The sequence below is a fragment of the Trachemys scripta genome, chromosome 3 (genome assembly GCF_013100865.1).
Source record: "Trachemys scripta elegans isolate TJP31775 chromosome 3, CAS_Tse_1.0, whole genome shotgun sequence".
Taxonomy (NCBI): Eukaryota; Metazoa; Chordata; order Testudines; family Emydidae; genus Trachemys; species Trachemys scripta.
The window spans coordinates 116277595-116302756 of record NC_048300.1 but is presented as its reverse complement, the minus strand read 5'-3'; the positions used below and the strand labels follow the sequence as shown (position 1 = coordinate 116302756).

Sequence of the window (25162 nt, the reverse complement as noted above, 5' to 3'; positions counted from 1 at the left end):
ACAACATACAGCACAATGGTTTGGAGCGTGTCTCTCTGTGGTGCATAGAAACCTGGGATACCACCCTGGAAATGGTAGTGCTAATGTCGAGTAACAGCGGCAGTGTGCATGCAGAGATATATGTGTACACCAAGTTATGCCTGTGTCCAGCACAGCATATGTGGACACTCAGGGTGGATATAGGGAACATGTGAGCATGTATACAGTCTAGTCATTGAATATGCACACCAGGGTAGACACCGTCTATGATGGCAGAATGTCTGTCTGGAGCAGGGTTGTTGTGGTGCCAGGTGCTTGCACACCTTCTCTTGTACTGAGGTCAGTGCAACCCCAAACATTTGCAGTGCTGGCTGAGGAGAGCACAAAGGTAGAATAGTCATGGGATTCACGCACTGATTCAGCACATTTCTGCTTAGTCTCTGCTATCAGGCCACCTATGAAGCCATAGCTGCAGTATAAAGCAGTCCTTTCTAGGCAGCACCTCTGGGGAGGGTAGTGATGCAAACACCAGCCATCTTTCCATTGCAGTATATCAATCTATTCCTGGGTGCAGTGGCCCTTTCTGGCACAAGGGGTGCAGTATATATGTGCATGAACACCCTGGTGTAAGCAGTTGTGAATCCAGGCTCTTTGTTTCATCCATACTATTTGTTCATTTTATTAAGTGTCTTTATTTGGTAAGAAATAAAAAATGAACATTATCATATGGAATGTAACAGTAAGTGGCACAACTAGAATTCCTTATGGTACAATTGGCCTTTTAAAGGACTCTCTTAAATGACCTTGTAGGAAGATCAAATTTAGCTTCATTCATCTTATTTCCCCCCCACCAAATGTAGTCACGTGAGCCACAGAATACAGATTGTATGAAATATTCTCAGATCATTCAAAATAATGACCATGCATGCAGACTCACTGCTTGCACCGATAAAAGCAATGAGTTGGTTTGTTACCATAAATCTTTTCAACTATGTGTAGTTGCTGTTCTGAGATGCTGAAGTAAGTATGAAAGCTGTTTAGTAATTGTTCAGAGTGGCTACATGGCTTCAGGCGCAATTGGCAAAAAAAAAAAGTAGTTCTTCCCTGGAAAATAGCTGCTGATCTCAGCAAGTCATTTCTAGAGGAGACTGTTGCATAGAATTCTCTGTCAAAGTTTGTTGGTGGATGAAATACGTAAGAATCTACTGACAGAGTGAGCCTTAGAATGAAAGTGGAGGATTTGTATATTGTGTTTTGTTCATTGCAGGAATGATGACAACATTCGTTTTCTTTAGCCCTCATCCCAATGAGTAAATTTTCCATTTGCTAATTATTAATAATTTAAATGTTCAAAAACACCAAACAATCCCAAAACTAAAAGCGTCCAGTAATTTCTCACCATTTTACCTTATGAATGGGAATATTAAATGGATTCCTTGGGCCTTTCCTAACAGCTGGAATTTATTTTTGTAGGGGTGGAATGATAAAGTGTTTCCAAAGTCAAAGACACAGATCTTCAGCTGGACCAGAGCTTCACTTGGTGCAGCTGAGGGGGCAAAGGTGACTGCCAGAGGCTAGACTGACATAACAAAGAAGAGGTTCACTGCTCCAAATTACGCCTACCTGCAAAAGACCACAAGGGGCCATTCTGCCGCTGGGGATCTACACTATGTAGGCATACCCCCATAATGGGGAAATCCCCAGCTGTCAACTTAAGATAGCTTTATGGCTCCTGTTGCAAAGGAGACAGATCTGGCCCTGAAAGAGGAAATTAATGTTTCCTTTTATATACCATTCCTATGTACCATGAGGAAAGTCTGTTGGTTCCGACTCTACAGTTTGTTAGTCTGTGAGGGTGATAATAGAAGGCTTCAGCAGGCATTTGTTGATAGTTCGCAATGATTCTGTATGAGGCTGTAGTGCCAATTAGACCTAGTCCTACATAGGGCATGGCGGTCGGTGCTACAGCATGTGCGGAGAAGCAGGAGGAGGCATTCTCTCTCATAAAAGGCCTCCTGGAAGTCTTTGCTGAGTAGGGGAGCACACAAACAGCTACCGCCCCTTTAAGGAGTTCAGCATCTTCCCCCCCCCCCCCGCATCACTAAATAATGGAGCAGGATTGGGGATAAACAGGACCATAGCTCCACCACCATTCCCTTTTGTGTGTTCTCTGCCCCTGAGGGAATTATGTGGGGGGCAATCCCAGAGTTGTCCTGAACACTGGGACTGCTATTCTCCCTAATCCTAACACTGGACTCATATAGGTGGTAGGGCATGAACATCTTCCCCTCCATCCCTCAGCTCTACAGCACACCCAATTAAGGGCTAACTAGAATCTAGCCCACAGAGATTGATTGAATAATAAAAATGAACAGTGACCATTTGTTATAGTGAACTCTCTCGATAAGAATCCATGCCTTAAATGCCACATAAGAAAATTCATGTTAAGGCCTTTTGTATTTAGGCTTAACTAAGTGATGTATTTGTGTGTCTTGTCTAGATTTTTCCTCGACTGTACAACAGTCCCTCTTTTATAATCCTAGTTTGTTGACCCAATGGTCATTCCAAAAAATGAAACAATCTGTAATTCTCAATAAACCTGTATCACTGTGTCATGGAGATCACTTTTTTTTTTTAATTTAATTCTTAGCATCTTGAGGGCAGCCTCTGGTTAGAGAAAGTGCTGTGGTAAGCTGGTTATGCTTCAATAGCCGTTTCACATACTGGTTAGTCAATAATTAAATTAATATATTTTAAAACACTGGGGAAAAGATCAGCTAGAGCCGTGACTTTATAGCACGCTATCGGTGCTGTGCTTTTAACAGATATTTTGAGAACACAAAGGCCTTTATAGAATTTGAATTGGGTGCAGGGGGAAAAAAGCAACCAAACTCTCCTAGTCAGTGTTAGTTTAATAAAATAATATTATTTCATTACTTACTGTATGTAGTAGCTTTCAGCTGAAGATTTAAAGGCACTTTTGAAAGGTGGATAAGTGTGATTGTCATCTTATACATAGGGAAGCTGAGACAGTTTAAATGTCACATCATCACAAAGTAGCTTGCTGGCACAGTCGGCTAGAACCCCTGTGCCAACTGCAGTAGTCACTGAAATCTCAGCACGTTGCTAGCCTTACTTCTTACTAGGGAAGGATAAAGTACAATGAATTAATATTACATTCTAAGTGACAGAAGTACATATTAATTCATTGCTGCCTCCACCTGTGAGCTTAAGAAAACCGAAGAAAATTAGAGTAGGAAGGCTATAGGCAAGGAGCACCCTGGCCTCCTGAATGTGCTCCTGAATTCTCCTCACTTAGATATTTTTATACAGATACCACTTCAGCTGCGCTAGGCTCTATAAGCTTAAGAATCTAGGCCAAAACTTTCAGAAATGGATGCCAAAAATTAGGTCTCTAATTCCAGGAGTGAAGCCAGGTGGAGCTGTACTTTTGAGTGTCAGGTCACTTATTTAGGTGCCTATGTATTATTTTAAGGGGGAGACTTTCAAAGGCAAAGTAGCTGAGTGGCGCTTAACTCTCACTGACTTTCAAAGTGAGTCAGCTGCCTCAATGCCATTTGAAAATCTCCCTAGGGCCCTAGCTTGAAGGACCCACCTTTGAAAATCTTGGTGGCTAGTGTGAAATTCAGCCCAGGGCAGACAGCCCACACCATTTAAACCCTGTGGAGATCTTCTGCACTGGACTAAATTTCACCTCCAATCTTAACTATTGTCAATAGGCTCTCCTATTTGGGCCTATTTCTCACGTAGTCAAGGATATGCAGGCTATATTGTTCTCCTATATGTAAACTCTTCTGAACATTTATTACTTTCTATGCCTGTGTGTAGTGTGAAGGAATGGATTCAAAATTCAAGAATTGCATTGCTGCATGAGCTATTAAAGGTCACGCTCGTATCTGCACTATGTAGCTAGATTTCTGTCAGCCCTAAACCGCCTAACAATTTTGATAGACTACATGCAAATGGGAAGCAACTTATTATAAGAGAGCTTTGCACAAGTTCAAAGATTATTTCTCAATAACAGAAAACACTCAGTATGAGACCTCTGTGTTCTATCATTCCAGTCAAAAGCCTGGCAACAACTCTAAATGCATCTCACATAAGATTCAGGCAGCCAGCAATTACATGTGACTTTGCCAGTAATAGACAAAGTCAGATTATCCTAAACTGTACATCACTATGAACAGTGAGGGAATTAACAGGATACACCAAAAATGTTGGCTATAAAATAATCCAGAGAAGTATCTCAGCTGTAAGAGAGAGGAATACAGTAGTCTCAACACCCTTACGCAGTTTACACATTCATGTAGTGCAAACTAAGAGAGTGGGTACTGAGGAAAGAGCATATACTGTAGTAGGAAGAGAGACAGTAAATACCATCCCCAATGGGATAATTAGCCACAACAGTATGCACGAGCTCTTTCTCCAGTCAAAAGCAAAATGTGCAGTGTATGGGGAAAAATAAACCCAGGCCATACAATAGCTCTTAATAGCAGGGCTCACTAACATTTTAAACATGTTAACTAAGGTGCAAATGTATGATGATGCACAGACTTTAAGATTATTTTGCACTGGTGAATTTCCCTACATTTTCTGGACTTTAGTGAATTAATCATGGTAATCAATTACCATTATATACATCTAGTGTAGCTGCCCTGAACTCTGTAGCTACTGCTACCAACAATGAAACCTCTACTTACAGATCAAACGCTTCCCTGCTACTTCTAGTGAAAGTTTATTATTAGTCACTTCCAGAACAAGAAACAATATGTCCGCAATCTACGGGAATGCCAGTGATCAATGCTCCTAGTCCCATTGTGTGGTGCAGAGGAAGAAAAACATCAGAAATAGTCCCATGTGCATAATCTACTCCATCTTTTCCATATAAATTACATGTGGCCAATGGGTTGTGTAGTGAGGGAAAATGGGAAGTTGCCAAGGAGGTTGGGGAGAATCTGGGAAATATATTCCCCTTTTTATATGGCCTACACATTAAAAACAGGGTTATCCAATCCTTCCTACATGTAAAAATCAGGGATTTGCTCTGTTGCTCAGAGCAATATTAACGGTCTCAATTACTATGTGCTACACAGGAGTGGTCACAGAGCACAAGTATCAGCCAGCCAATGTCAATGTGACAAGACAATTGCATTTTGTTGGTGGTGTAGAGGGGCTTGGAAGGTATATTGCCACAGGATTCTGCAGGAAACACTGACATTAATTTTGTGGATTCTCTAGTCTTGTATTAATTTTTATGGTGCAGTGCCTCAACCCTACCCAGTTCCATTGGGAAGGTGGGAAGACATGGCCTGACAATTACATCTCAAAAAGAGTTTAGAAAAAGACTAAGTCTTAGCAGACAGCACATTACATGAACTTGTAATGTAACAGACAAGTTAAAATGACCAGTGTAACTCTGGGCATGCAGTTTGGAACTTCATTCTCTCCCACACACAAAGGTCTTGGAGGCTTTGGTAATATACAGAGTCCAGCAATTTAGAATAATAACACCAGTTACTCTTACCACTAGAAAACAAGTTAATTTTCCTTCTTCACAGACAAAATTCACTCTCTTCCTGGGGTTCTTTCCCCAGTGATAGTGGTGAGTTTTGTCATCATCTTGAACATACACTCTCAACTAAATAAAAGAAAATACTAGCTGAAAGTCAGCAATAAATCTTTTCTTTATTATTTGTCTTCTGTCAATGGAGTTACTCCAGGGATAAATTTGGCACAATATATAAGACCTTTTCTACACTAGAAAAGTGAACTGATTTAATTAAATTGACTCAAAACCATGTAAATCATTATTGTAGACACATTGAAGCTGGTTTAACCCTTGCTTATATAAATTTCGTAGAATCACAAAAATATAGAGCTGAAAAGGGACCTCAAGAGGTCATCAAGTCCAGCCTCCTGCACTGAGGCAGGACCATGTAAACCTAAACCACCTCTAACAAGCATTTGTCTAATCTGTTCTTAAAAATCTCCAGTCACGGGGATTCCACAACCTCCCTTGGAAGCCTATTCCAGTGCTTAACTATCCTTATAGTTAGAAAGTTATTTCCTAATATCCAGGGGCGGCTCTAGCTCTTTTACCGCCCCAAGCATGGCAGGCAGGCTGCCTTCAGCGGCATGCCTGCCGGAGGTCCGCCAGTCCCGCAGCTTCGGCGTACCCGACGCCGAATTGCCGCCAAATCCGCAGGACCAGCGGACATCCCGCAGGCAAGCCGCCAAAGGCTGCCTGACAGCCGCCCTCGCAGGGACAGGCAGGGTGCCCCCCGCGGCTTGCCGCCCCAGGCATGCGCTTGGAGCGCTGGTGCTTGGAGCCACCGCTGCTAATATCTAACCTAAATCTCCCTTGATGCAGATTAAGCCAATAATGTCTTGTCCCACCTTCAATGCCAGTGGCCATAGAGAACAATTGATTACCATCCTCTTTATAACAGCCCTTAAAATATTTGAAGATGATCAGAGCCCCACCATAGTCTTTTTTGTTGTTAATATTATGTTAAGCTTCTGGTTACAATTATTTTTTTTTTGGCGAAAAAGCAAAATATATATGAAATAATTCAGCTGTCTTGATGTCATCTGTTATTAGCTCTCCTTTCCCGCTAAGTAGTGGACCTACATTTTCCTTCACCTTTCCCTTGCTCCTAATGTATTTATAGAATCTCTTCTTCTGTGCCTTGCTAGGTGTAACTCCTTTTGTGCCTTAGCCTTTCTGATTTTTGTCCCTATGTGCTTCTGCTAATCTTTTGTACACCTCCTTAGCAATTTGTCCATGTTTCTACTTCTTGTAGGATTCCTTTTTTATTTTCAGGTCATTAAAGAGCTCCTGATGGGCTCCTTACTAGTCTTCCTATATTTCCTTCTCATTGGGATAGTTTGCTGTTGCATCTTAATATTTTATCTTTCAGAAACTGCCAGCTCTCATGAATTCCTTTTTCCCCACAGATTTTCTTCCCATGGAACTTAACCTGCCAGTTCTCCGAGTCTGTTAAAATCTGCTTTTTTTAAGTCAATTGTCCTTATTCTGCTGCTCTCGCTCCTTCCTTTCCTTAGAATCATGAAATCTGTCATTTCATGATCACTCTCACCCAAATTGCCTTTTACCTTCAGATTCACAATCAATTCCTCCCTGCTAGTCATAATCAGATCTAAAATGGCTGCCCTCCAGTTTATTCCTCCAGATTCTGAAACAAGCTGTCCCCAACACCATAGGCGCTGACTCCGTGGGTGCTCAGGGGCTGGAGCACTCATAGGGAAAAATTAGTGGATGCTCTGAACCCACCAGCAGCCAAGCTCCCCTCCCCACCGAGCATGCCACGTCCACGCTCATCCACCTACCTCCCAGCGTGTCCCACCTGGCCGCCGCCAAACAGATGTTTGGTGACATTAGCAAGCTCGGGGTGGGGGGAGGAGCGCGAATGTGGTGCACTCAGGGGAGGAGGCGGGGAAGAGGTGGGGCCAGGGCCGGGATTTGGGGAAGGGGTTGGAATAGGGGCAGGGAGGGGACAGAGTTGGGGAAGGGACTTTGGGGAAGGGGTTGGAATGGGGGCGGGGCAGGGGCGGGGCCTCATGGAAGGGGTGGAGTGGGGATGGGACCGGGGGAAGAGGTAGTGTCAAGCACCCACGGAAAAGAGGGGAAGTTGGCGCCTATGCCCAACACATTCCAAGAGTTTATTGGAAATTTTGTGTTTTTCTGTATAACTTTTCCAATAGATGTCCAAGTAATTAAAGTCCCCCACTACTACCAGGTCCTGTGTTTTGGATAGTTCTGTCATTTGTTCTAGACATGCCTCATGCACTTCCTCCCCCTGATTTGGTGGTCTTTAGTAGACACCTAATATGACATCAACACTGTTTTTCCCTTTTATCCTCACCCAGAGGCTTTCAACAAGGCTGCATCTCACCTCCTTCTGAAGCTCAGAACAAGTGTATATATTCTTGATGTACAATGTAATACCTTCTTCTTTTTAATCTGCCAGAATTCTTGAACAAACTATACTCCTCTGTACCAATATTCTAACCATGAGATTTATCCCACTGTAATGCCAATTAAGTCATAATTGTGCTTATGTTTTAAGACTTTCAGTTCTTTCTGTTTATTCCCCATATTCTTTGCTCAATACTCCTCCCAGTTAAGCTTGCATCAGTTTAACGTCTGCCATTAAAACTAATTTATTTTTTTAAACCAGTCCATTTTTCTAATTTAGACAAAGCCACATTGTTAGTAAGTTTCACTTTGCCTTGGAACTGGCTAAGCTCTCAGCACAGGGGAAGAAAACTGAGCCTAGCTTTTTCCCTGTGCTGTGGCAAAATGTAGTTTGCTAAGATTAAGTTTCATTTTCAAATTCCACTGTGAAAAGAGCACAGTAGACTGTGGAATAAAGGACAGAACCAGCCAAAAAGGCAACAGCAGCTAACAAACCAGTACAGCCACATAAAGGGGAGGGAGAAAAGTTGATAACAAGATGTTTCTACTGGAAGTAGGAAGCTTGACATCCAAGGTAGAGGCCTATTTTGTCCCATTTCACTGTCCATTTCACTGCTCTGTCCATTTCACTGCTATATCTCATTATTAGTTCCACCATACACAGCTTCAGTGCTGGGGAGACTGAACCTTTTGTTTCCAAACACCATATAAGTGCTTCAGGGAGTCCCCAGGGTCAAAAATATCAGCAATGATGATACTCTTGCACATAATAAAAACTGTGACGAATACAACTGGGCTTCCAGACTGCATTCTCTGTCTCCAAACTTCACCCTGAAAACAGCAAAATGGGCAAAGAATGGTCACACTTGAAATTCTCTGGGTATGCTTTGTCACAATAAGGTGTCTCTTAATGGTTTAAGACCTTTAAAAGGGTTGCAGCAGCTGCTTACATGGGAGTGTCAGATAACCTTACATCTGTGAAGAGTCAGCCAGTAATGGGCCTCTAAACATTTCTACCTTGTTCTGTCTGTGCACAGCTGACTTTTCTATTACCAGCTCCTTAGGGCTCATTTCCAACAACTCAGAGTTAACACCTGCTGTAAGTGCTGAACATTAGCATGTAGGAGAGAAGGCCTAGAGCAGAGGTAGTCAATTATTTTTTGTCAAGGTCCAAATTTCTTGGTCAAAGTATAGTCAAAGTCCAGACTCCAGAGAAACACTTTTCATACCACAATAACAATAATGATGATAATAAGTACATTAAAAGATTTTGCAGTTTGTTCAAAAGCATCTGGTCATCTGGATTTGGTCCATGGTCCGCCTATTGACTACCCCATCCTTGAGTTTTAAAGTGGCCTACAAAGCAGGTAAGTGATATCTTACTAACTGTGGGTGAAATCTAACCCCGTAGAGAGAGCCTGCACAAAGCCTATGTGATGTTTACATTCCACTTAAGTAATCTTTTGAAAGCTTATGTAGAACTTTGGTACAGAGCCCTTGTGCTAGTTCTCTGTACGGTGGAGTATTTTACCCCAAATTAATGTGAGTAGAGATGTAGGCCAGAACAGTTACATTGGCAGATTGTAACAATTCAAGACTCTATGCTACAAAGATTGGTCCATATTATCAACACGTGGAGGTGGCATGACTATTGTGATATTATTTCATGTACCTACAATTATATTAAATCATTCCAAGCTTTGCACATTATTTGCGATGAACACCCCTGCTGATGGCTGGCTATGAGGCACAAATCTTATAATTCCGGGTTTTTTTGTAAACTGGGAGATGTGGACAAATCCTCATCTGGTATAAATCAACATAACTTCATTGAAGTAAATGCTGATTTACACCAGCTGAGGATTGAGCCCAATATTTTTGGAAGGAAGATTGTCTTTGGAAATAGAAAAATCAAAGTACCATAGTTCTTGTGAGTAACCTAATTTGCTGATATTAACAGAATGGCCGAAGACCTTTTACCCTACTGCATTCTTTGTACAGCTTCCCTTATATGAAAATCAGCATACGTCTTGGTAAACTTCAGACCTTCAGAAAGGACTCTTATTGGAATGTAGATGCCCAAATACCTTTGAGGATCTGGGCGTATAGCCATATGATAGCATTGATTTTACAGGCACCTTCTGCTCTAAGTACTTCAGCCTCGTGGGTAGCCAATGAAGGAAATTACTGAATCTGAATCTGCAAATGTGGCCTGTGTTTGGTGAGCAAAAGAAAAGGATTGACTAGCTCAGCAGGTAGAAAGCACTGTAATATCTGAGCAGGTTTATCATATGACTGTAGGTGGCAGTGGTATACGTAATTAATCATGAGTCAATACCTCACAGCTGGCAAGAATCAGCCCTAGAGTCTGTGAATACTCTGTACTGTGAAATGTGTAGCATGTCCAGCATGCTTTTGTTATTCTGGCTCCAGCATTTTTGAGCTAAGCTACTGAGACTGTGTTTGCACACTAAAGTATTCACAGCACATGTAATCCTGTCCCTGATATGACTCAAAGGACTAAAATCCAAAGAATGCATTTTAAAGGACACATCCTGCCATGGCTGATGCAGCAATGGGAAGCAGAGATGCTGCTTGATGCATCCTCTTATTACAGGGATCCTGCTTACCAGGGTAATCCAGTGTGGGCAGGAGCACCCCAGGGTGGGGTTCACTTTGTTGCCCCTCTAAGCAGCAGCACCATGTCTGCCTGCCACCTAGCTTTTACTGCTCATGGCATCTCATACTCTAGCTGTCTTGGGAGTGGAATACCCCCAACATGTAATCCATTTGGGGATGTGATATGTTGGTATGCTCACCAACTCTCGTGTGTTAAGGAGGCATCTTGCCCTGCTGTTCATGGATGGGGAAAAGGTTCCGATCTTCATCCCTCCCCAATCCTTGCTCAGGGCAGTATTGAGCTCAGAGGCAGTAAGGTGCAGTTGGGCATGCAAAGAGTAGGAAATTAATTTTCAAAAGAGCAATTTAAGGAGCGAGGTTCAAATTTGCCCCTGATGTAAAAGCCAGTGGAACATGCATGTAAATCCCTGGGATACTTCCATCAATTACCCTGCTCTACAGTCAAAATGCTTCTGAAATAAATGTAGTCAAACTTTACTAATTCTGGGTCACTGAGAACGAAAATGATGCTTAAAATTGTTGATTGGCTCTAGTTTTCAAGATATGCTATTGGGTCAGTATATACGACCCTTGACTTGGGAATGGCGGAGGATAGGTGAGTTATAAAGGGAAGGGATCTCAATTTAAACCAGAAATGACTAAAATACATCTTTGACTGGATCTATGAATAAATCTATGACTGGGTTTGGACAGTACTTGCTTTTTAGGCAAAACAATGAATGATGCAGTCTGAAGCTGGTATTGCGTCATACATGATATGAATTGCATCATGTTATTCCTAGAAGTCATGGATGATGCAATCATAACCAAGCTTACATCACTCTGCTGAACAAATTGCCCTATATCAGCTCTAGAAATCATACAGTGTCATGCTCTCTTATTTGTCAGTGTTTGATTTTGCAAAGGGACACATTTCTGTTTAGCCAAAGTGAGCAGAGATGCCTCGTACTTGTGTGAACAGTGCAGATAACTTCTGCTATGTTTGTGGTGAAGTGACTTTTGCATCACAAAAGCGCAGTATAACCACTATGGTTAAGAAAACTTATCACCTTTATTTTGGCTGCAAAATTGGAGATCAGGACAAGAGGTGGGCCCCACACATATGCTGCAACACTTGTGCAACAAATCTTCGCCAGTGGTTGAACACGAAAAGGAAATCTATGCCTTTTGCAGTGCCAATGATTTGGAGACAGCCAACAGATCATACCAGCAATTGTTACTTCTGCATGGTGCCTCCATTTGGGAAAGGTGTGTCAAAGAAGAAAAAGTGGACTGTGCATTATCCAAACATTCCATCAGCTATATGCCCAGTACCCCACGGAGAAGGACTGCCAGTTCCTGATGCACCAGAATCATTCTCACTTGAGTCAGACGAGGAAGAGGATGAAACTTCTGGTCCTGAACCATCAATGTCACAGGACCCACATTTTCTCCCATCCTCCTTCTCTGAACCACACCTCATAACACAAGGTGAACTGAATGATCTTGTCAGGGATTTGGAACTACCCAAGAGTAAGGCAGAGCTGTTGAGCTCCAGACTACAGCAGTGGAATCTCCTGGCAGGTGATGTTAGGGTTTCCATGTTCCGTGACCATCAAAAGGATCTTGTCCCATTCTTCTTCATGGAAGGTGATCTTGTCACCTGCAACAACATCGATGGTGTGATGGCAGCCCTCAACATCGTTCACGATCCAGATGAGTGGAGACTGTTCATTGATTCATCGAAGACGAGTCTTAAAGCTGTTTTACTACATAATGGCAGCCTTTGCCATCAATTCCAGTTAGTCATGCAGTCCATATGAAGGAAACCTATGACAACATGAAACTACTTTTGAGGTGCATAAACTATGACCAACATCAGTGGCAGCTTTGTGGCGATTTGAAGGTTGTTGCTCTCTTGCTTGGTCTGCAGACTGGATACACAAAGTACTGCTGTTTTCTCTGCGAATGGGATAGTCGTGCAAGAGATTCCCACTACATCAAGAAAGATTGGCCGCTCCGACAGTCATTGGAGCCTGGGAGGAAAACTGTTCAGCATCCACCACTTGTTGAATCAAGGAAGATTTTGTTACCACCCTTACACATCAAGCTGGGGCTGGATGAAGAACTTTGTCAAGGCCATTGACAAAACCCAAGCAGCTTTCAAGTACCTCCGTGGAAAATTTCCAAGGTTAAGTGAAGCTAAGATAAAGGAAGGTGTCTTTGTTGGTCCTCAGATTCGTAAACTTCTTCGAGATGATGCATTTGACCATGCACTGCGTGGCAAGGAAAAGACAGCATGGAAAGCCTTCCAGTTAGTGGCAATAAATTTTCTCGGAAACAATAAGGCAGACAACTACAGGTTGTTGGTGGAAAACCTCCTCAAGGCATACAAAAGCCTTGGTTGCAACATGTCACTAAAGATACATTTTTTGCACTCTCATCTAGATTTTTTTCCACCGAACTGCGGAGCAGTGAGCGACGAGCAGGGCGAGCGATTTCACCAGGACATTGCAACAATGGAGAAACGCTATCAGGGCAAATGGAGCCCGTCAATGCTTGCAGACTATTGCTGGACAGTGACAAGAGATGCTCCATTTAATGAATACAAGAAACAAGCCAAGAAGCGCCGAGTAGACACTGAATAGGACTAAACTATGTACATAATAGTTTTTTGCCTTTTGTTTCATAATAAATTTTATTTATATAACCCTTTTGCTGATTTTTAAAGTGTTACATAAACAGGACAGATGAAATATCATCATGTAAAGCAACCATAAACACATGAAAAGACCTAGGTTTACAATTTATGATTAAAACTCTACTATCTACACAATATACATAGACATAAAATGTAAAAACTTAAATATCTTAGAAACAGTAGCCAATCAGTTGTTTTAATTGTCATATTTGAATTCAGCACATCAAAATACATAATAAATAGCACATTTTATCTCTGAAGCAGACGACTTCTCAAAAATTGTAGACCAGTGTTACTTAAAAGGGGAAGTAGTTCACCTTGTACTGATTAGGATGTAAGATGAAACAGCACTCCACCCTCCGCTGTTTCCACTGAAATCTATGGCGTTTACACTAGAAGTGAATTTGGTGCATTGAATAAATCTAAGAATTCTGTCTAGCACAGCTCATTTCCTATGTATGTGTTTGTTCAGTGAACCCTTTACCATTAGAATATTCTTAGACTGTAAAACGTAATGTAGATGATATGCTGGGAAATAACTTCTCAGATCATCAAGTGTAACCCTTGGCATCAAGCAGGATAAAATACTAAACTAATTACACTCTATTTATCTAGCATTATCTTGAACGCCACTAATGATGGTGACATAATGACTTCTCTAGATGATCTCTTCCAAAACCTGATTGTCCTTATTAATCATGTCTGCTGCTAAGATTTTAATAATTAAGAACTATTAAGAAATAAAAGCCTTGAACCTGATTTTTTCCCCACAAAAAAGTCAAATTATTTCCCGAGTGGATTCCTAGAATTCACAGATGTGTTTTTCTTACCATACAAATTTAATTCATCTTTTTTTGTGGGGGGGAAACATCAATCTTCCAGCATGACTCTGCCTGAATCAGGCATTCCTCCCTGTAGTCACGCAAGTATACAATTATGTTTCTTTTCCTGCCTATGATGTCTGCGTAGCAGCATGACAATTAAAAATAACACGAAAAGGGTCTCGATGCTTTGACAAAGAGAGCCTACTAATTTTTGGTGACCAATCCTCACTGAAAAAAGATTAAAACATTTCAAGTGTATTGAATGTGAAGGGATTGGTGGGGCATTTACTTAAGGATCTCAATAATAAACCTGGTGTACTGCAGTCAATTTAAGCATCCTGAGTTTTTTGCCTTCTTTTTTTACTGTTACATATATACTATTTGAACTGATAGTTTGTCTGATGACAAAGAAGTCTGATGTACTTGAGTCTTGATTGAGCAAACAAGCCTAGCAGCTACTGAACATGCAGTTGGCAAGATTATAGAAAGGGCAATATCTCTGCCATTTTCAGGAATAGAGTAATTCAGAATGCACCCTGGACAAGTATTTTGTTACTTTCTTTGCTTCTGTTTTATTGTGCACTTCTATATAATGGTGTATGTGTGCAGGTCACTACAGACTCTCAGCCAGGGTACAGGCCCTTTGTGTTGTTCTGTAAAGCCATTTTACATAGCCTCCTGAGGATTTCCCTGAGTGGTAGAGCTGGCATATCAACTCTATGCCACATTTTCTCCTAGGCTCCCAGCAGATGGGCTGTAGCTGGGGAAAAAGGGGTATGGCTAGAGCCTGTATCCCAACTGTCTGAATAATTGTAAACTTGATCAGAACAGCAGGGCTCCCAGTTGACCCCAGGATTAGGGAGTCATAAAGACAGTGTAAAGCCACCTTTACTGTCCCACCCTCTGGTCCTACACAGAGTGCATCTCAGCCAGAGCAGATCCCTGACCCAACAGCTTACCATCTAGGTCAGACATGACATAAAAAGATGAAATGAGAGATTCCATCAAGCAAGAAGGAGGGAGACTTACATAAAATACATTTACGAAGGTTTTTGTTTTAGTGGTTACAAATCCTATTAGTTTCCCCTCCCCCCCTTTAAAACTAATTTAAATTTCCTACGTTGTCATGGAAGTGTGGATCTGGACTGGAGAGACAGGGCAAAGCAGTGTGTCTGAAGGAGGGAGGCTGTGGGCTGTACAGGATGAGAGGTGATATTTCAGGCGTGGGAGGAATGTGCAGCAGCACTTCTGGAAGAAGGATGCAAAGATCCTGGGAGTAGTGCGAGAGGAAACAAGATGCAGGCAAGGGAAGGGGGGTGTAAAACCTGGAAAGCGAGGACATGAGGAGTTTGAATTCAATGTGGAATGATAGGCAAAGCTAGTGAGGGGTTGATGTGGTCACAGGCAGGAGAGAAAGATGAGTTTGGTGGCAGGATTTTAGGTAGCTGGAGATGTGAAGGTAAGCCAAAGAGAAGGCAACTGATAGTCCAGTCAGGAAATCTCTGCCATAGTGACTCTGACCCCTCCTGGTCTCGCTGTGTGCACTCTACTCGCAGGCCTCAAGCCTTCACCTCTCACTGGGGTGGAATCTCCTGACTGGACTATCAGTTAATCATGCTATTCTCCCACTCTCAGACCAGACTCAGGGCTGCAGACTAACCATGATTATCTCAGCAGATCTGATTTAGGCTCAGAGCCTGCAGTTCTTTTCCTCTGAGAGCAATGACAATGGTAATCAGAGACAATACAGCCTTCTTCAAGTAAACTATTATTTATTAGAACAAAAGTATTTAAGAGGAAACATCTTAAAAACAATAAACCAGCCTATACACCCATTCATACAAGAAAGTCTTATAGCCCAATATACAATAACTGCCTCTCACTTACCAGATCAGAGTGTTCATAACATTGTTACAACTCATTCTTAGATTATCTAGCAGCTCCAACAGGATTCATAATATTAGTACATCTCTCCTCCACTTCCATCACACTCACCAAAGCATAGGAAAAAGGTTTTGGCAGTTGGGATGGGTTTTGAAGATGGTAACAAGTTGCTATTCTTTCATGCTATTTGTTACCCACCCACGTTCCAATATTTAAAAGTATTTTAAAGATATGTATTTAAACTAAATGCATTGTTTCTTCAAACTTTAAGATCTATTTTTCACTGCCTTCCTAGCTTTGTACATGCTGCAATGTTTGATGTTATATACTTCGTTATCTAGAGAGGCTCTGGAAAATAAGAAAAGAAAAAGGCCTTTTAAGGGCAGAATTGTATGATGAAATCGGAATGGTAGAAAAAGTTCTAGTTAAAAGGCTGCTCCTCTTCATCCTGCTCTTCTAAGCTCATACCGCACACAGAACAGTGGGTTACACAAGTAGTTCCATTAATGTCAATGAGACTAATTGTATAAATAAGGGGAACATGAATGAAAATGGTTTGCAAGACTGAGTACTCTCTGTGTGTACAGTAAAGGTAAATTCTGAACAATATTAAAATGACTGAAATTAAAATTCTTCCTGAAAAATTTACAGAACTTCTCAAGCCTTGTTCCTTAATTCCAAGATGACTGTATTTTATTTGTTATCTATACACTCACTGATTACTGAACAGTAGCAGGTTGGGAAGGCTTATTATTGCTACATGGAAAACATTTTTTTAAAACTTATTAATTCTGGACAAGTAGAGACACCTTTAAATTAAGAAGTACTTCAGGCTGACATTTAATTATGTAATGAGGAAGGAGAGGAAATGTGCAATAAAACAAAGTAAGAGTAATTGTAATGTGGATTACTGAAAAGAGCATGAAGATTGAAATTGTTACTGGGCTGAACAAAGACACCACCATACAACTATTCAGTGTTCAGTATTTTCTATTTCAGCAAGTTAGAGTAGTCCTTCCCATTGGCCTTTTTGCACTGAATTTCAATGTATAAGACTATGGCATGTCTCTCTCTGCAATTGACTGCAAACTTTCTTGTCTCTCACCCCGTCTTTTGAGATTCAGTTCTCTTTCCTGTCCCAGGTTTTTGTGTTTTGAGTGGGATGAGTGTGTGAGCAACTGTGCTATGAATGAAGTGTGGAAGGTAGTACATTCCTGTGGTGTTTTTTTTTTCTTGTTTTATTAATCTCTGCAGCATTCCTTCATTCATTCTTCTCAGATCTAGGAAAGGACAAATAGGCAAATGTATATACCCATGGAAAAGCTAATGGCAGTTGCAGAGCTATGAATGACTGCGATAGACAAATTAGTCAAACCCAGCGGACGACAATGGTTGGCAAAAGGGAGAAGCACAGGAAATGAGCTTTTAAAATGAGAGAGAGAGAGACTCTTCAGGAAACATTGAGCTAGGCTAGGAAGTTCAGATTCTGAGCTGGCTAATAAGCATCATATTATTGTGAGCTAAATTCCTTATGCTGTCATTTACAGTAATTTTTATTATGTATTTGTTTTTTCCTAAGGTGAGAGAGAATCTAATAAATTATATTTTCTTTTACCCTGTCTAGCCTGGATAACCCATTTTCTTCATAAGATGACTCAGCCACTTGGTCTCTGTGACACAATGGTATGTGATTGCTGTATAAATATTTCTTTCACAGGGAAGAGTGAGAAACTTGTTTTAATTAGTTTAGTGTATTCCCCATATTTAAAGCAACATCTAATAAACACAATTAAAAAATATTGCTATGGCACTGTTACACATGTTCTTTTTCTTACTGCGCAAGCAAGTGTTCAGTCTTGGGAAGACATGCTGTAGTGTTGGTACTGTTAGTAGTACTTAGAGGGAGCTATGTGAGAGCTGGAGGAGAGTTTGCACTCTGCATTAGTCTCTGATTACAGTTAATTCTTGAGGCAGAGTTGGTCTCTGGGAATTGAACATTGGTGTTGGGATGAGATTCCTGATAGAAGGGATTGGCCTGCATGCTTTTTGCCTACCCCTATTCTAGAACTTGTGTATATTATGTAAAAAAATCAATTTACACTTAGAATATAGTCAGCTTCGGCATCACTGATTTCTCCTCCACTGGAAAAATCTATCTCTAAGGCCCCAGACATCAGTAACTGCTTGGCAGAAGGGCAGTGCTAGTGTCAGAATGGGATACTGATGTTGGAAGAAGGGGCAACAATATCAAGGATGTTTCATTCTGCTGAATTTATCTGTTCTCTTTTATGAGGACCATTTCCATATAGGGGAATGGAGTTTTTTGGCTTCAATGTGCAGTTTCCTTTGAATTTTTCCATGGGGTAGGGAGAAGGATGAGGGCATTGGATTTAGGTGAAAAGGGTTGGCTTTCCCTGGAGGTTAGAAGATTAACTTCTTAAAGGTGCAGCTATTAGCAAATGTCAAGAGGCAAATAGCTTTTGTGCAAACTGCCCCCTGGACTCTGTGCTACTGCCCATCTCTCTGGCTTCCTGCAACCCCCTGACAGCTCCTCTTTGTTGCCAGGACTCCAGCCTTCTGACAGTGATTGCCTCTGAACTACTTGGGGGAGTTCTGTAGCTTGGTGCAGGAAGAATCATACATAAGGTAAAGTTTTGTGGTTAATGTCTCTGTTTCTTTTGACAGTTTTCTTGTGTGTTTTTCCTTCTTTTGTTATGTAAATTCTTCTATTTATACAACTATATGGAATTTCTTATGTATACTACCCAGTGAGTGTTTTACTTAATGTGTATATAGAAATATTCACAGCTTATTTTGGCCTACATCCAGTACATGGAAAATTATAAGAAAGAGATACAGGGGAGAGTAAATGAAATGAGTTAACATAGATTATATCCCCAGGTGGTCACATAATGTCATCTAGGGTAAACTCCTGGCCTCACTGCAATGACAAAGCTCCTATTGACTTCAGTGCGGCCAAGATTTCACCCCTTGAATTTAGGAAGGGACTGGTAGTCAGGACTCCTGTGTTCTGTACCTGATTGTTACATTCTCTCCTTGGGAAAGCAATTTAGTGACACATTTTAAAAATTTCTCTTTAGTTCTGAGTTTCTCAAACTTTGTTCAGCATCTTTGAAAATCAGGGTGTCTAATCATGGGCACCTAAAATGAGAGAGCCTTTTGGAAAATGGGGGTCTTGCCCTCTTTATAACTCAATTTGCCTACCCATAAAATAGGGATGACACCGCACTGGGATATTGTGCATATTAGTGTGGTGCTCTTTCTAAAGCACATTGAGCTCTTCCTCTGGAAAGTTCTCTATTGAGGTAAAATATTATTGTTATTAGCATTTGTTATGCGGATGCTGATGGCAGCAAAATGAGCAAAAATTAATTATTTTGTGGGTGAAGCCTTTTTTTTGTTCATTCCATCTCACATTTGATCCAGTGTCTGAAACTTCCTACCCCTCCCAAGAGTCCCCTTTCATCAGTCCTTGTCTAGAGTTGCCCTTTGTGTCAGGTCTGGTGTTGATAGTTTTTGTCAGAGCGATTGGGAAATTTTTGACAAAACTGATTGGCGTTACTATCAGAACATTCTGATTTATTTTTTTAAACTAAAACTTTTGGCAGAAACATATGTTCTGACAAAAAATTCCATCTGGAAGGTTTTTCAGGCCAAGGGTGGAATGAAAAGAGAGAGAGAGAGAGAGACCAACACTCCCATATCCCAGATGAATGCCCTAGTCATCGGGCGATTGGCTGTTTTGGGGGAGGTGCTCTAGCCACCGATGGCTGGCTGTTTTTGTGGGGGGTATCCTGGACACTGGGCAATTGGCTGTTTTGGGGAACATTCTGGCCACCAGGCAGTTGGCTGTTTTGGAGGGGGTGCCCTGGCCACCAGTGGTACACGGTTTTATGGGGCGGGCACCTTTGCCACTGGGCAGTGGGCAATTTGGGGGCCTGTATTCACACATTCACGTTAGTGTAATAATTTTTGTACAGGGAATGCCTTGTGAGGTATTATTTGAAAACACATAACTTGCTGATGAGTAATATCATGGTAAAAATGCATGTAGCAACATTATATGTAAAGTTATGAACAGAAGCTGAAATCATGACTATAGTTTGTTTCCCAGATAAGTCTGGGGAGTGGCTAAACCAGTTTCTCAAAAGGCAAGCTGACACCCCAACTGGGTGTCAACAAAGCTGATGGGCCATCACCTATCAAATGGCCATTCTTTGGCAAGAAAGGGGGACAGGGACATAGATAGATCTGCATCTTAGCAAAGAAACAGCATGAGGAGTCCTTCCTCCACCAAACCCCCTGTCTCTTGGCTCTGAGCTGGAAATACTTTTCAAAGAGGGACTGAAACTATAAAAAAAGGTGGAAAGCATCCCAAGACCTCCCCTCTCTCTCCCTACCCATCTCATTCTCTGCAGCTGAGAAAACAAAGGAAAACAGTCATTGGACTCTGGGAGCAAGGGGGGCAGGTCCTCACCCGAAGAGTTTGGTCAGTAGTGCTGTTGGAAGCATGTGGTCAGAAACTTTATTTGAATCTAATATAATTTGTTAAGCTAGGCACTAGAAAGCATTTTTATGTTTATTTTCTTGTAACAATTTTTTACTTTTATGCCTCATTACTTATACTCACTTAAAACCTATCTCTTTGTAGTTAATCAACTTGCTTTATTTCATCTAATACAGTGTGTTCAACTTGGAAGTCTCTGGTAACTCCATTTAGGGTGGCAAAATGTGTGTATATTATTCCCTTAAAAGCATACAGACTTAATATATTTGGACTGTCCAGGAGGGGGCTGGGCAGTACAAAACATACATTTCTGGGGGGAAATCTGGGAGTGGGAGTGTGTTACTAGCACCCTGTAATATAACCAAGGCTGGTGAGAGCCAGTGTGTGACTGATGGGCTGCAGTTACACAAACATATCTGGGAGTGACCTGCATGCTGGTGGCTGTATGTGAGAGGTCCAGGTTGGGAACTACCACAGTAAGGCAATGCAAGGCACCCCAGGTTGCAGGGCAAGCATGACACAGACCTCACTGGTCTGGATTGCACCCCAGTATGTCACAGGGTGCCCTTGTTATTGAGTGGTTGGCTGCTTTTGGGGGGCGCCCTGTCCAGTGGGCAGTTCGTTCTTTTGGGGGGCACTCTGGCCTTTGGGTGGTTAGTAGTTTTGGGGGTGGCTGCTTTTTTGGTGGAAAACTGTTCATGTTTTTGTTCTGAGGCCGAAGGACACCCTAACATTTGTTGACAGTTGGGATTACGGGTCTCCGGCCTGCCTTAGTTGTGATGACTCCCCATGTCTCACCTCAGCGGCTTTAAACTTCCTATGACTTTTGGCAGCCGCCTGCCGCTGTCCGCGGGTGGCTGGTACTGAAGGCGGGGGAGGGGGGAACCCCTGAGGGCACTGGAAACTACAACTCCCGGCAGGCAGACCCACTCCGGGAGGGGGCAGGCGGCTGGGGGGCTCTCGGTGCTGAATGTGCTCCCTCTGGTGGGTGTGAATAGCCGGGGCGGGGAGGGGAGGGGAGGGCTGTTGCCCACTGGCTCCGTCTCGGCTCCCACTGCTGCTACACTCGCGTTCATTCCCTGCCTGTGACTCGCTCTCGCTTCCAGCCAGCCCCGCGCACGGAGGGAGGCAGCCACCGCACACACGGCCGAGGGACTGAGCCCGGCGCGGAGCCGCGGGCTGCACCTGAGCGCCGCACGCTGTGTGTGTGTGTCTGTGTGTGAGGGAGCCAGAGGAGCAGCGCGAGGGGGACACAAAGCGGCTCAGTCCAGCTCGGCAGCGGCTTCCTCTGATCCACAGAGAACCAGACACTCGCTGGGAAGGGAAGGGAAGGGGGGGGGGGGTGCTCCAAACTGCGGCCACTTCGTGGGCTGTGACCAGCCCTTGCTGCTGGGAAGGAGGCGAGGCGAGGCGCAGTGGGGGCAGCAGCAGCAGCCCGCCCCTCGCTCCATGGCCGCGCAGTGAGCAGGAGCGGGGCACAGTGGCCGTGGCTCTGGAGCTGGCGCTGCGCGGAGAAGAAGCGAGCGAGCCGCCGCCCGCGCGGAAGTGTCGCCCGGCCGGCTGCGCGGCGCAGCATGCGCCCGGCTGCTGCCTTCTGATGCCCAGCCCCGCCGCGATGATCTCCCCGGAGCAGCCGCCGCAGCCCAACCATGTCGTCGCGACCATCGAGAACCTGCCGGCGGAGGGCGGCGCCGGCGGCAGCGGCAGGAGCAGCATCTCCGCCTCCTCCTCCCCCGGCGTGCGCCAGCGGCTCCGGAAAGTGCTGAACAGGTGAGGAGAGGGGTCGGCCCCGGGCGGCGCGGGGAGAGCAGCGCCGTCAGGGCCGGGCAGCGGCGGGCTGGGATCCCCGGCGAGGAGCCGCTTGTGGAGCCGGGGAGAGGGCAGGGGTGCCCAGCTCACTGCCCCCCACCAGCCCTCAGAGCAGCGGGTAGCATTTGCTCCCCAGCTTTGCCCCTTGCAGAGCTGGGAGGAAGGGGGGGCGGGGGCGGGGAGAGCTGTTTGTGCCCTCGGGCTTTTTAAACAGCAGGGCGGCCCGTCCAGTCCTGGAAGCTCCCTCAGTGGGGCAGGCGGGCGGGGGATGGTGCTGCTGACCCGGGCGTAGGAGGGCAGATGCCACATGTCTGGGGCTCACAGCCAGCCCAAGTCGTCCTGCAGCAACACCAGGGACGGAGGGATCGAGGCAAAGAGTGCCCCAAAGCGGCACGAAAGTGTTAAGAAGAGAGAGAAGCTGGTGGAAGTGACCTTATCTGCCAGGGCTTAGAGCTGAAAGGACTGGGGTTAAGAACCCGACTGCTCCTCCCTGTTTGCTCTCAACACAGGACCGCTCTGCTGACTGTTGGAACGGGCACTTTGCACCATGTACTGTCTAACTGTGGATTCCCTTTTCCCACTCCCTCCCTCCTTTCAGAGCTGGAAGATGCTAATTTTTACATGCCTAGTGACTCCATCAGGGGGAGAACTCCATAGAATAAACCTCCAAATGCTTAAATTTTGCTAGTTAATCTCATATTCACAGTGTACAATCAAAAAGAAATAACAGTAGGCTCCATGTTATACAGTCTGCAGTTTTGATTTTTAATGGAGAAATCCCTAAGGAATTACACCAGTTTAGCCGAGTGGAGGTATGAGCTTGAAGTGGGAGGATGTAGAAACAGCGCTGTAAAATTGTCATAGCTGAGGTGATCTGGCTAGTCATTATTTGTGTGTGGGTTTACTGTGTGTGCCTGTGTACATATAATATCCAAAACAAACAAAGTCTAATGCCTCCAGAGATTTTTAAATGGGTCTGGATTCGTTATTGCCTGATTTCTGGTTACTTAAGACAGTTTGCTTGTCAAGATATGCGCCCTGGCATCGGAAGTGAAGTGTTGGTGAGATTCTAATGGGCAGATTTGCCTATGCATGTGGTTCAGAATTGTGCATGCTAAGATATTATGACTATAAGAAGAATGTGTTAGATGATGCAGCAAAAGAAGAATGAATCCAGTGAAACATTAGATCAATTTATTTAATTTTTGTGTTTTCCCTTTGCAAATTACTTGTTTCTTCTACCTTGGATACTAACATATCTAATATTCAAAGAATCCAAAACAATGGCTGTGATTAAATTTCCCCATAAGAATGGGAGATAAATAATTCATCAGCATACCATCTCATTTCTAGCAGGCCATCTGAAGCTATCACTTTTGTGTATGCACAGTTTTACTTGCCCTACTGGGCAACTGCAGCACTGCTGACACCTGAGGGAAGGTGTGTACGAATGTTCACATCTCACATTACACCCACATTAGTTTCACACAAGTGCAGCCTGGGTAAACAGCTAAGAAAAAGCCCAGCACCCTCTCCTGAATGTACCGCTTTTGGAGACAGAGTGCCTTTACTCTTCCAAGCTTTTAAAAATTTGGAAGCAATGATTGTTACCATCAATCCTGAAGGTATTTGTCTGATTCCTCAGGGAACCCTGCCTTTACTTTTGATTAATGAATTCTGATAATTCTAGGAGGATCTTAAAAGCATTTCTTAAGGAGAAAATATATTTGTACTTAGCAACAGAGGGTCCTGTGGCACCTTTGAGACTAAGGGTATGTCTACACCCAGCCGCTAATTCGGTGGCTGGCAATCGAAGTTCTGGGTTCGACTTATCGCGTCTTGTCTGGACGCGATAAGTCGAACCAGGAAGTGCTCGCCATCGACTGCGGTACTCCAGCTAGACGAGAGGAGTACCGCGGAGTCGACGGGGGAGCCTGCCTGCCGCGTGTGGACCGAGGTAAGTTTGAACTAAGGTACTTCGAACTTCAGCTACGTTATTCACGTAGCTGAAGTTGCGTACCTTAGTTCGATTTGGGGGTTTAGTGTAGACCAAGCCTAACAGAAATATTGGGAGCATAAGCTTTGGTGGGTAAGAACCTCACTTCTTCAGATGCAAGAAGTGAGGTTCTTACCCACAAAAGCTTATGCTCCCAATACTTCTGTTAGTCTGAAAGGTGCCACAGGACCCTCTGGTGCTTTTTACAGATTCAGACTAACACGGCTACCCCTCTGATATTTGTACTTAGTTATTTAAGAATATAGAAGATTGAAGAATAGTTGAAACAAATAGAATCTTATCTGCACAGACTCAGAGACTCAATGCCACATTGACCAGATGCCTCAATCCAGCTGAACCATGATGGTTCTGCTGTATGGGCAGTGGGCACACAGAACTCTGCACCTCTTCTTGATAGAGATGGGCTCTTTGGTAACTCTGCATAAGCCACTGCAGATGGGAATTTGTGAGGGGAGGGAAGCAGTAGAGGTGTGTGTGTGTGTGACCAGGGGAAAACTTTTTTTTTCTTTAAAAAAAAAAAAATTTCTCCAGGCCAGGATATGTATGAAGGAGAGAGAAACACACACACCCCAGAATAGCCAATAATCTAGTAGCTAGGGTATTCACCTAATTTGGAACATGGACTTGAACCTGGGTTTTCCATATTCCAGGCTAGGTGCTGTACTATCACAATATAGATTCAGTCTATCTCTCAGACCCAATGAATATTTAATTATTTATATAAAATGGGACAGCTCCAGCAGGAGAGATTGAGGATAAGTCTTCAGGCCAACCAATAGCTTGGTGGTCAGGCACTCACCTGGAAGGGAGGGTTTACTAGAATTACTTTGAACATAAACTC

The 25162-nt window shown here is 43.3% G+C and overlaps 1 protein-coding gene across 1 annotated transcript in view; it reads left to right on the top strand.

The window, feature by feature from the left end:
* Positions 1 to 21857: 21857 nt before the first annotated feature.
* Positions 21858 to 25162, top strand: part of SLC35F1 (solute carrier family 35 member F1) — a 379360-nt gene continuing 376055 nt past the window's right edge. Inside the window, exon 1 of the mRNA XM_034765797.1 lies at positions 21858 to 22265. Within this exon, the coding sequence (XP_034621688.1) occupies positions 22093 to 22265 (173 nt within the window). The 5' untranslated portion in view covers positions 21858 to 22092. The remainder of the gene's footprint in view (positions 22266 to 25162) is intronic.